Source organism: Aegilops tauschii, chromosome 1, assembly GCF_002575655.3.
Source record: "Aegilops tauschii subsp. strangulata cultivar AL8/78 chromosome 1, Aet v6.0, whole genome shotgun sequence".
In the NCBI taxonomy this organism is placed as follows: domain Eukaryota; kingdom Viridiplantae; phylum Streptophyta; class Magnoliopsida; order Poales; family Poaceae; genus Aegilops; species Aegilops tauschii.
The window spans coordinates 360809073-360821423 of NC_053035.3; the positions used below are offsets into that span (position 1 = coordinate 360809073).

Below are 12351 nucleotides of genomic sequence, written 5' to 3' on the forward strand. Positions count from 1 at the left end.
CTTCCTTGCAAGCAATTGTTTCGAGTGTAACCACATCACAAACACCATGGATCACTAATGCAGATCAGCGGATGAGCCTAGATAATTTCCATTTGAATCCCTACAAACAGCTGACGCAAAGCCACCAATGCCTGGTCTAGCAAGGCTTGCATCAACATGGATTTTGGCAAATCCTGTAGGTGGCACCACCATACGAGCTGGACCCTGCCGAACTTCCCTCGCTTGCTGTGGCTGATTTTGAGGTCTTCTATGATACATCTCCAAGTTCTCAGATGAAGTTTGAAACGAACAGATGGGTAGATAGTGGACTTTGAAATACTCATTCGTGTATGGCCTTTTTCCTTGCCCACCAGGTAGCCCATAAAGTTACTGCTAGTCTCACGAACGCTTCGTCGAGTGCCAACTGGGCCACATTGACGTGGGAGCTGGTGCTTCAAGCAGAATATCCTGCAGCCAGAGGTCCAAACCTTGTTGGCATAGGGCTACATGGGCTGATTTATGTTCCAGTTTCTTTCTTTTTGGTTTGTTTTTGTTTTCAATATTGTTCTTAATTTCACTTTCACATTTATTAAAAAGTTATTCTCTGTTATATTTGTGTTCAATTTTTTTCGTGTGCACAAATGACTCCTTTCAAATACATGAATATCTCTGTTATATATAATGGATGCGCATTTCATGGTAAGGGTTTATACTAAAGTACTTTATTTATTTAAATTTGCAATATGTGAATATTTGTTCTTATTTAAATTGATGTTGACATATTTTGGAGACCTGATAAATAAAATAGTTGTGAGATATAAAAAAATACGAGTTAATGGTCGTGCTAGTAGGTGGCCCATGTTGGAGCTCTTGAGGCGTTTTTACCCTAGATCTTCGCTATAGGCGACGAATGAAGGGCCTTTTTCCTGCCGAAACTGCAAGGGACCCTCCCCCCGCATCAAATGTTCAAAAAAAATTTATCTTACTTATAGAGAAAAAATGAAACACAATATTATTAGAGACTGTCAATCCGTGATGGCATAGAGCAGAGACCGCATATATCTGAAATAAAACAGTGATGCAAATGCAATCATCATTGTCGTGTGAAAAAACCACTACCGTCGTGTAGACATCAGATAGTGATAAAAAAAATAGCATTGCTCAGGACTCTGCTAGCTTCAGGGACTATAAAAACATACCCCCCCCCATGGGTTCCCTCTCAGACGATAACTGCATGTGCGATGCTGACTCATAATGGAGTTGCGTGTGTCATATTAAATCAACCGACTGAACTTGGATCGAAGACCAACTGACCTGCTGGCTGCGAGTCTTTTATTAAACAGCTGTGATCTACGATCTGTTGGCAGATTTAACCTCTGAACTCGCTGCTTGGTCCGGTCTTCGGCGCAGTACAGTTCGCTTGTTTTGTCTCTGACGATGATGCTTCGCTGTTCCCAGTGAGATCCACGCTAATTACGGGTTAGTTCACTCACTACCGATATACTACTATTGCAACTTGCCAGTAGCTCACCGAGTAGCTTTTATCTATGCCAGCCCTCCCACACTGCTGCTTCACTAGTCACATCAAGTCTACTACGGCAGTAAGAAAGCTGAAACTCCAACAATGGCAGGTGCAGCGCCGGCCGATGAAGATGGATCGCCGAAGAAGACGAAGCAGGGCGGCTTCAAGACAATGCCCTTCATACTAGGTGATTGATTCATCCGTGCTTTCGTGCGACTTAATTTTCTTTCTGCAGCGCAGCATATCGCCGGTGTTGACTGTCGACGCATGCAGCGAACGAGGTCTGCGACAGGTTCGCGACGGCCGGCTTCAACGCCAACATGATCACCTACCTCACGCAGCAGCTGCACCTGCCGCTGGTGGAGGCCTCCAACCTGCTCACCAACTTCATGGGCACAGCGGCCTTCACCCCGGTCTTCGGCGCCATCATTGCCGACTCCTACGCCGGCCGCTTCTGGACCATCGCCGCTGGCGGCGCCCTGTACCAGCTCGGCATGCTCGGCCTCGTCGTGTCCGCGCTCGCAACAGCCCTCCGCCCCCCGCCGTGCGTCGCCGCTGCCCTGTCGACGCCCGCGTGCCAGCGCGCGAACGGTGGGCAGCTCGCCGTGCTTTACCTGTCGCTGCTCTTCACCGCGCTCGGGTCCGGCGGCATCCGGCCGTGCGTGGTGGCGTTCGGCGCGGACCAGTTCGGCGTGGGAGGGAGGCGGCCCGGAGGCGAGCAGAAGTGGAGCTTCTTTAACTTCTACTTCTTCACCATGGGGCTCGCCGTGCTGCTGGCGCTGACGGTGGTGGTGTACATCCAGGAGAACGTTGGGTGGGGTTGGGGGTTCGGCATCCCCGCCATCGCCATGTTCGTTTCCGTGCTGTCGTTCGTGGTCGGCTACCCGCTCTACGTCAGGGTGAAGCCCGGGGGAAGTCCCTTCGTGAGGCTGGTTCAGGTCGTGGCCGCGGCGATCAAGAAGAGGAAGGAGGCCATGCCGGAGGACGCCGGCATGCTGTACCAGAACAAGGAGCTGGACGCTCCCATCGCCGCCGACGGGAGGCTGCTCCACACCAACCAGCTCAGGCAAGTAATTAACCTCGAGTTGGTACACTTGGTTGTTTCTTCCATGTGCACCATTGTGTCTTTTTCCTCATGTGGTTCGTTTGTTTATTGATCGCCAACGTGAAGGTTCTTGGATCGAGCGGCAATAGTGACGACGACCGATGCTGTTGACTCCGGCGACGAGCCGGACCTGTGGCGGCTGGCGACGGTGCACCGCGTGGAGGAGCTCAAGTCCATCGTGCGCATGCTGCCGCTGTGGGCGGCCAGCATCACGCTCATCGCCGCCGCCTCGCACAACTTCACCTTCGCCATCCAGCAGTCGCGCACCATGGACCGCCGCCTCACGCCGCGGTTCGAGATCCCGCCGGCCAGCATGATCATCTTCACCACGCTCACCATGCTCGTCAGCCTCTCCCTCTACGACCGCGTCTTCGTCCCGCTCGCGCGCCGCTACACCAGCCGGCAGGCGGGGATCTCCTACTTCCAGCGCATGGGCGCCGGGCTGGCGGTCTCCGTCCTCGGCGTCCTCGCGGGGGCGCTCGTCGAGGGCAAGCGGCGCAGGGCCGCGGCGGAGCACGGGCTCCTGGACAGCCCCGGCACCACCGTGCCGATCAGCGTGTTCTGGCTGGTGCCGCAGTACGCGCTCCACGGGGTGAGCGACGCGCTCTCCACGGTGGCGCACATGGAGTTCCTGTACGACCAGTCGCCGGAGAGCATGCGCAGCTCCTCGGCGGCGCTGTTCTGGGTCGCCGGCTCGCTCGGGAACTACCTGGGAACGCTGCTCGTCACGGTGGTGCAGAGCGCGAGCGGAGGGGAGTGGCTGCAGGACAACATCAACCGGGGCAGGCTCGATTACTACTACTGGCTCGTGACCTTGCTCATGGCGCTCAACCTTGCGTATTACATCGCCTGCTTCCATTTTTACACCCTGAAGTCCTTCGACGTGGAGGGGAACGGGGCGCAACGGCGGCAAGATGACGGTGAGGGGCAAAGTCGGAGTGCGGAGCGGGAGACTGAGCTCGATGCTGGCCGCATTGGAGCTTCGAAAAATTGTGCGTAGGATCATTTATAACGGTGTAAGCTCAGCTCAGGGAGCGGTTAACATCACTATATCAGTGTATCTTTGAACTACCGAACTTGTATTGATGTAACAGAATTAAAAGGGGGAAATTAAGATGCATCATTGTTCTTTCTTTTTGCTGCAATTACTCGGTTGTTCGATTTCTTTTTCTGAAAATCCTAGCCATCTAAAATTGCGCAGTGCGCAGCCTAGGATTGCACTTTTTGAAGGAGCACAATTTTTACTGAAATTTGAATGCATTTTTTAAGTTCATGCTTTCTTTTTCAGAAAGGGGAATACCCGACCTCTGCATCACATGATACACCCCACCATATTATTAAAAATGAAATAAGTTCAAGTCACCGAGTACTCGACAATAAAACAACGGAATTGCTAATTCTCATACGACTGAGACTTAACGAACAGTCTCAGTCGATGTTATATTTGTTAGATCTTACGTGGGATCCGTGTAAAATTTTCTTTTAAATTTTTTCTTTCTTCTTTTTTATACGTTCTGTTACTTGACCGGGACTTCATTAAGTCTCAATCAACTAAAATCTGGCCACGCCATAATTTTTTTTTGGAAAACACGACCACAAGCAGTCGAAGCCGAGATTACATAACTCATCCACATAATCTACGAGTAGCTCATCAGCCAAACTGGTCGAACAAATCTGTGCAACCGTTTTTAGCCGGCTGCACCCATAGGCCATAAGCGTTCACGCACACGATGCGCAGTGGAGAATCTAGAACGCAAATGCAGGACAGGCTCAACTACAAGGATAATAATTTTTTGGGTGTCGAAAGCCATTTTATGTGCTGCATCTAACTACTAGTGTGTTGATCATTGGTGGTGTTTTTTTGTGTGGCAGATTTTGAGGGTAGGCTAGAGCCTGTTGAAGCCTGCTGAGTAGAATCACCCCTGGCTGCAGTGATGACCACATACGCATAAAAACCATAGCTTTGTAAATAAACTGTAAGAAATTAGGATAAGATGATCTGTCAAAGATGTAATTATTCCAACAATTTCATATTGCCCAAAGAATGGTTCAAACTCCCACACGGATTTGGCCCTTCAGCTTATGATGAAAACCACCTAACCAGTTTCCAAACAAATTTGAAATATACGTTGGTGGTCCTAAATTGTATTTAACATGCACCATATGCCAGATCATTGTAGTAAACGTACATGACAGAAATGAATGATGAATTGTCTACTCTTGATCACACACAAAAAATGTCGCCATGACAGTTACGTTTAGAAAGGTTATCTTGGTAAGAACTACCCCCCTCTTCCAAAAACAAATGAAAAGTTTGGTCTTAGAAGGAACCTTCGTTTTCCAAATATGTTTTCTGCGAAAAATAGGTCCATGATCCATAAAATCCGCATACATAGACTTCATAGTGAAGACACCATTAGTGGTTAACCTCCACTAGAATGAATCTGGCATCTGACTTAGATTAATCGACATAAATTTAGAAACCAAATGGTCCCACTTAGTTCATTTGACACCTAGTAATGCTCTGCGAAATTGGATGTTCGAAGGGCTATCCCCAAGAACAAAAGCCACCAAAACCCTTTTAGTACAATATATACAGGGCTGGGTATTGTAGAGCTAGTGGAGTGTCACCCACAAAGGTATCTTCCCAAAAACTCGTCGCTTGGCCATCGCCAATCTTAAAGGAACCTCTCTTAAAAAAGGATGACTTGACCTTCATCAAGCCACTCCAAAACGGTGAATCAGTAGGCTTAACATCTACTCCCTCCGCCCGGAAAAGCTTGTCCCAAGTTTGTTCCTCAAATAGATATATCTAGCACTAACTTGGTGCTAGATACATCCCATTTGAGGGACAAGCTTTTTCAGACGGAGGGAGTACTTGGGATAATGTTTTGGAGTATGGGTATTTGTTATGCAACAACTCTTGGCAAACACCTTCCCCATTAAGTAGTTTATACAACCATTTGTTGAGTAAGCACTTGTTTTTTATTTCGAGATTCTCACCTTCTGTACTTCCGCTTCTGCTCCTGGTATTGCTAATAGAACCTAGGCTGATAAAACTCTAGCATTTTCTACACCCCTTTAGGTATCTCCAAAAAGGATAGCATGAACATTGGTAAACTAGTGAGGACAGCGTTGTTGAGGGTAAGTCGTCCCCTATACAACATGAGCTTACCCTTCCAACCGTTGAGCTTCTTTTCGAAGCAATTTTGTTGAGGATATAGACCTTAGAGTCACCCGCCAGGAGGGGCCGGGTTACTCGTATGGTCGTTGCCAGAAGCCCGGAGCCAAACTTGAAGACGATGGGCCAGAGATGGGCTAAGACCCGGATATGGCTTAAAGCCCGTGGTTACAATCATTATTATGGTAGAACTTGTAGTGTAAGGCAAGTATAGTTGAGAGTCCGAGCCGGACACTCTTATGAGCCGGACCAGGACTCTAAGGGCTGTTGGGCGTCAGCCTCCCTATATAAAGGGACGACCCGGCAGCGGTTTAGGGACAAGAACAATCTGATCGAGAGCCGGGCATAGCAGTTTAGCTCCCTGGTGATCGTAACCCTAATCAATACCATCTCAAACTGGACGTAGGCTTTTACCTTCACCGTAAGGGGCCGAACCAGTATAAACCCTCGTGTTCCTTGTCCCATATTAACCCCTTCAAGCTTCCTAGTTGCGATGGCTCCACGACTAAGTCCTAGCTCGAGGACATCTGCCGTGACAATTCCACGACAGTTGGCGCCCACCGTGGGGCTCGCGCACGGTGGATTTGAGTTCTTGAAGGGCAGCTTCGAAGGGCTCAAGGGATACGCTGTGGGCCGGATGACCAAGAGTCGTCGCGGCAAGCTCTACATCGACGATGCAAACTGGGGCCCCGACGCCGGCTCAATTGAGTACGGGTACCGGGTCCCCTTCGGCGGAATTCATGTTTTCATTGGCAAGATTGGTGAGCCGGGCCCTGAGCCGGGTCTCTGCGCTGATCTCATCGAGACGGCTCAGCTTGCGCGACCCGCCCAGGCCCGGCCTGCCTTAAGGCATGCTTTTGTGGGATGCATCCATGGAGGGCCCTCTGATCCATCTGGGTCTGGTGATGAGGCGGCCGCCGGCTCTGACGGCGAGTCGGCCACCGATGAGTCAAACTCGTTGTACCAACTTCAAGATGGCAGGCTCATGGGTTGTTCCGATGGTGACAGTATTCCGGACCCGTTTGAGCCGCCGAGTCAGGTTGGAGTCTTTATGGCCGGTGCGCAGCCTGTTCAGAACCCTGCTACTGGAGCGGGAAACCCGGTGCCTTCTCCGGCTCAGGTGCTGATGGATCTCACGGACAAGATGACGGCCCTGTTAACCGCCACAGTTGACCCGGCAGATCAAGCTCAGCACGATGCCGAGGTGGCACAGTTAAAATTGGATCTAATAAAAGCTAAAGAGGATCTCGCAGCGGAAGGGATCAGGCTGGCTGCGGAGAGGGCGGCTCTCGATGCCCAAACTCAGCTGATCCAGGCGCAGTCTTTCCAACTCACGATGGATCAAAACGCGGCCAATGAGGTCCTGAGAAGGAGGCATCAAAAGGCCCAATCTCGACTCCCTCCGGTTTACGATCCACGCAACCTCTTCAACACGCCAGGTGCAGGGTCCAGTAACCCGCCAGGAATCATAGCGCCTGGGTCTGGACCCCTTATTCAGCCATGAGTGATGGGGCCTCCCCAGGTGCCCCCTGCCCCGCCTCAGTACGTGCCAATACCCCCGGGTCATTATAATAACCCGCTGGAGAACATGGTCGCTGCGGCAGCACGGCTGGCGGCTCTACCAGTTGACGGCGACTCTCCGACGGCTATTGAGACCCGCCGGGTCAGGGAACTCCTTCAGACAGCACTGGCGCAGCAAGAGGCGTACTCCTACAGCCGGGACAGGATCCACTCGACCCCTCGTCCAGGCCAGAGCCCAAGTTACAGCCGGCACATGGTCTCAGCAACCGGCTCAAGTAACGTCCGACGCCATGACCCGCCCCCTGGCCATGGCCCGGCTCATAATGGAGCCTTTTACGCAGCAGACCAAGCGCGCCAAGAGGCGGAGCAAGTACCTCAGCTGATGGCTTACCAGACCCCCCCCCCCGGCTTATCCGATGACTTCCATTGATGTGGGTATCCCTACCAGGACCGGGGGTGTCCCTTGTTTAGTGCCAGCTATCCGTAATGAACGTCTACCTAAGGACTTCAAGGGCCCTAGGAAGGTGCCTAACTACACAGCTGACTTGCAACCCGCAGCTTGGATCGAGAGTTATGAGATGGCTATGGAGCTACTGGAGGTCAGTGAGGCGGCCATGGCCAAGTATTTCACCATGATGTTAGATGGGACTGCCCGCACTTGGTTGAAAGGGCTACCACCGAATTCCATTGGGTCTTGGGCTGAGCTGAAAGCCCGGTTCATCCAAAACTTCAAGGATACCTGTAGGCAGTCTATGTCAATTGTGGATTTGACTAACTGTAAGCAGCAGGAGGGTGAATCCACGACTCATTGAGTTCGCCGGGTCAAGGAGATCATACATTCATCAGATAAGATGGATGCCGGCTCTGCAGTCTTAATGTTGGAACAGAATTGTCGCTTCGTGCCCCTGAAGATGAAACTCGGGCGGCTTAAGCGCGACTGCAGTGACATGGGCACGCTAATGGCGGCTCTTGTCAAGTACGCCGATTCTGATGGTACCAAGGATCCCCCTTCAGATGATGAAAGGGCAGGGAAGGGAAAGAAGAATGGCAATGGCAAGGGTCCCCAGCATAACCCGGGGAACCAAGGAGGAGGCAAGCGCAAGGCCGATGGCAGCCTAGAGTTTGTAGCCAATGCCAGCTCACAAGGTAATAACCAGCGACGCAAGGGGAGACCCCCTCCCCGCGGCGGCGGGTCAGGTCCGACGCTGGAGCAGCTGTTGAATGAACCTTGTCCAAGGCATGGCTCTAGAGAGAAGCCAGCGACTCATCTATGGAAGGATTGTGCAATCATGAAAGCCTTTAAAAACTACAATGGCCCGGGCGGCGGCTCAGGCGCCGGCGGCTTTCATGGCCAGGGGGGCGGCTCAAATTCTGGTCCTCAGAGTGGTCAAGGGGGCTTTAATCAACAGTCTGGCCAGGGTCATCAACAGCAGTAGGGGGGTTATCAGACCAATCCAAAGCAGCTTAGCGGTGGACAGTATCATGTGTTTACCACTAGTTTGTGCAAGCGAGATCAGAAGCTTCACAAGAGGGCTGTGAATGCGGTTGAGCCGGCGGTCCCACGCTACTTGCGGTGGTCTGAGCAGCCTATAGTGTGGAGTAGGGAGGATCACCCTCCCCGGGTGGATAACCCGGGCCACTTGGCCTTAGTGGTGGCTCCTCAAGTGGGAGGATATATGTTCACAAAGGTGCTCATGGATGGAGGCAGCAGCATCAACATCCTCTATTATGAGACCTTTCGCCGTATGGGGTTGGTTGATAAGAACCTCAGCCAGTCAAATACCATCTTCCATGGTGTAGTACCTGGTAAGTCGGCTTATCCAGTTGGCAAGATCGAATTGGAAGTGGCCTTTGGTGATGAGAACAACTACAGGGTGGAGAAATTGACCTTTGAGGTGGTCAAGATAAGAAGTCCATACCATGCTATATTTGGACGACCGGCTTACGCCAAGTTCATGGCACGACCGTGTTATGTGTACTTACAGCTCAAAATGCCGGGTCACAATGGGACTATTACGGTTCACGGCAGCCGGAAGGTGGCTCTGGAGTGTGAGGAAGGCGACGCGGCTTATGCAGAATCTGTGTGTGCTACAGAAGAGTTGAAGTTTTACAAAGACAATGTTGACCCAACAGATATGACCTCTCTGAAAAAGCCAACCACAGAACAAGAGCCAGCAATGAAATTTAAGTCAGCTGATGAGACTAAACTTGTTGATTTTGTTCCAGGTGACTCATCTCAGCAGTTTAGCATCAGTGCAAATCTGGATCCAAAATAGGAAAGCGCGCTCATCGAGTTCATCCGTGAGAATAGGGACATCTTCGCGTGGAAACCTTCTGACATGCCAGGTGTACCTAGAGAACTCGCTGAGCATACTCTCAATGTTGATCCGAAATTTAAGCCGGTCAGACAGTTCCTTCGGCGGTTTAATGAGGAAAGGCGGAAAGCTATTGGTGAAGAAGTAGCCCGGCTCTTGGCGGCCGGGTTTATCGTTGAAGTTTTTCACCCAGAGTGGTTGGCTAACCCGGTGCTCGTGCTCAAGAAGAACGGCACCTGGCGGATGTGTGTGGACTACACGGACTTGAATAAGGCGTGTCCGGCTGATCCTTTTGCCCTCCCCCGTATTGATCAAATCATTGATTCTACGGCAGGTTGTGCACGTTTAAGTTTCTTGGATGCTTATTCCGGTTATCATCAGATTAAGATGGCAGTTAAGGACCAGGAGAAGACGGCGTTCATCACTCCCTTTGGAGCCTTCTACTATGTGTCTATGCCCTTTGGACTCAAGTGTGCACAGGCGACTTACCAGCGTTGTGTACAGAACTGTCTTCATAAACAGATCGGGCGCAATGTTCACGCTTACGTGGACGATATTGTGGTTAAGTCCATCAAAGAGGAAACTCTGATAGATGATTTGAGGGAAACCTTTGATAATCTCCGGGTCTATAAGATGATGCTTAACCCGGCCAAGTGTGTTTTTGGTGTTCCTGCAGGCAAACTCTTGGGCTTCTTGGTTTCTGACAGAGGCATTGAGGCTAACCCGGAGAAGATCAAGGCCATCACCTCCCTGGCTAAGCCGGCGTGTATAAATGACGTTCAGCGTTTGGCGGGTCGTATTGCTGCTTTAAGCCGGTTCATAAGCCGTTTGGGTGAGAAGGCCATGCCCTTATATCAGTTGATGAAGAAAACTGATAACTTCGTCTGGAATGATGCAGCCAATACCGCCTTTGAGGATTTGAAGAAGCAGCTGACAGAGCCCCCAGTCCTTGCTGCTCCGGTTGATAAAGAGCCCTTACTGCTGTATGTGGCGGCAAACGCACGAGCCGTCAGTGTGGCTATTGTGGTGGAGCGCAAGGAGGAGGGTAGGGAGCATCCGGTTTAGCGGCCGGTTTATTATGTCAGCGAAGTGCTCATTGAGTCCAAGCAGCGGTACCCGCATTGGCAGAAGCTTGTGTATGGTGTGTTCATGGCGAGCCGGAAACTTAAGCATTACTTTCAGGGTCATCCCATCACTGTGGTCAGCTCTGCCCCCCTTGGTGATATCATCCAAAACAGAGAGGCCACAGGGAGAATTGCTAAGTGGGCTATAGAACTTGGTCCTCATGGTCTCAAATATGTGCCACGCACTGCGGTTAAATCTCAGGCCTTGGTGGATTTCATCAATGATTGGACAGAGTCACAAGTGCCTGAACAAAAGCCGGATAACACATATTGGACCATTCACTTCGATGGGTCCAGGCAGTTGGAGGGCTCGGGGGCTGGCGTTGTATTGGCGTCCCCTAAAGGTGACAAGTTCCATTATATGCTACAGTTGATGTTTCCTTGCACTAACAACGCGGCTGAGTACGAGGCCTTGCTCCACGGTCTTCGGATGGCTAAGGAGATGAGCTTGAGCCGGGTAAGGTGCTTTGGTGACTCAAACTTGGTGGCTCAACAAGTATCAGGCAAGTGGGATTCTAAAGATCCTCTCATGGCGGCTTATCGCCGCGAGGTTAATGCAATTGCTGGGCACTTTCAGGGCTACCAGGTAGAGCACATGGATCGCAGGAAGAACGAGGCGGCTGATGCTCTAAGCCGGTTAGGCTCTCAGCGAAAGCCGGTGCCGCCTAACACTTTCCTGGACGTCCTGTATAACCCTTCGGTTAAATTGCCTACAGAGGAAGACTTGGCTGTTCCTGACCCGGAGGCACGACTGGTGGCGGCTCTTCATGTCATACCAGACTGGACAATGCCATATCTGGCTTATATAACCCGGGGAGAGTAGCCTGAGGATGAAACTTTGGCCAGACAAATAACCCGGCGGGCTAAGTCAATGATCGTTATCGATGGCGAATTGCATCATCGCAGTGTCACGGGAGCATTTCAGCGTTGTGTCTCCCCTGAGGAGGGTCAAGAAATCTTGCGTGAGATTCATGAAGGGGATTGTGGCCATCATGCCGGCTCAAAGTCCCTTGTGGCCAAGGCTTTCCGTCATGGTTTTTATTGGCTGACGGCTCATGCTGATGCAGAGGACTTGGTCAGCAAATGTGATGGTTGCCAGAGGTTTTCACGACGGGCTCACGTGCCGGCTCAGGAACTGAGGATGATCCCAATCACTTGGCCCTTTGCGGTCTGGGGGCTTGATATGGTTGGGCCTTTTAAAAGGTCCAAGGATAAGAAGACCCACCTCTTGGTGGCAGTTGATAAATTCACAAAGTGGGTGGAAGCTGAGCCAGTTAGCAAGTGCGATGCAGCCACGGCGGTTCAATTTATGAAAAAGGTGATTTTCCGCTTTGGCTTTCCGCACAGCATTATAACTGACAATGGCACCAATCTTTCCAAAGGCGCCATGGAAGAGTTTTGTCAAAGAGAGCATATCCGACGTGATGTTTCCTCAGTGGCTCATCCTCAATCCAATGGTCAAGCTGAGAGAGCTAATCAGGAGATTCTGAAGGGCATCAAGCCCCGGCTTTTGGTCCCTTTGCAGCGGACGCCGGGTTGTTGGGTGGAGGAGTTGCCCTCCGTCTTATGGAGTATCAACACTACTCCTAACAGGTCTACAGGCT

The 12351-nt window shown here is 51.2% G+C and overlaps 1 protein-coding gene across 1 annotated transcript; it reads left to right on the plus strand.

Annotated features, from left to right (window-relative positions):
• Window positions 1–245: 245 nt before the first annotated feature.
• On the plus strand, window positions 246–4729 carry LOC109737564 (protein NRT1/ PTR FAMILY 3.1). Its single transcript, XM_045227617.1, has 3 exons — window positions 246–1688; window positions 1775–2567; window positions 2673–4729. The coding sequence occupies exons 1-3, from the start codon at window positions 1604–1606 to the stop codon at window positions 3604–3606; spliced, it is 1812 nt and encodes a 603-aa protein (XP_045083552.1). The 5' UTR covers window positions 246–1603; the 3' UTR covers window positions 3607–4729.
• The last annotated feature ends 7622 nt before the right edge of the window (window positions 4730–12351 follow it).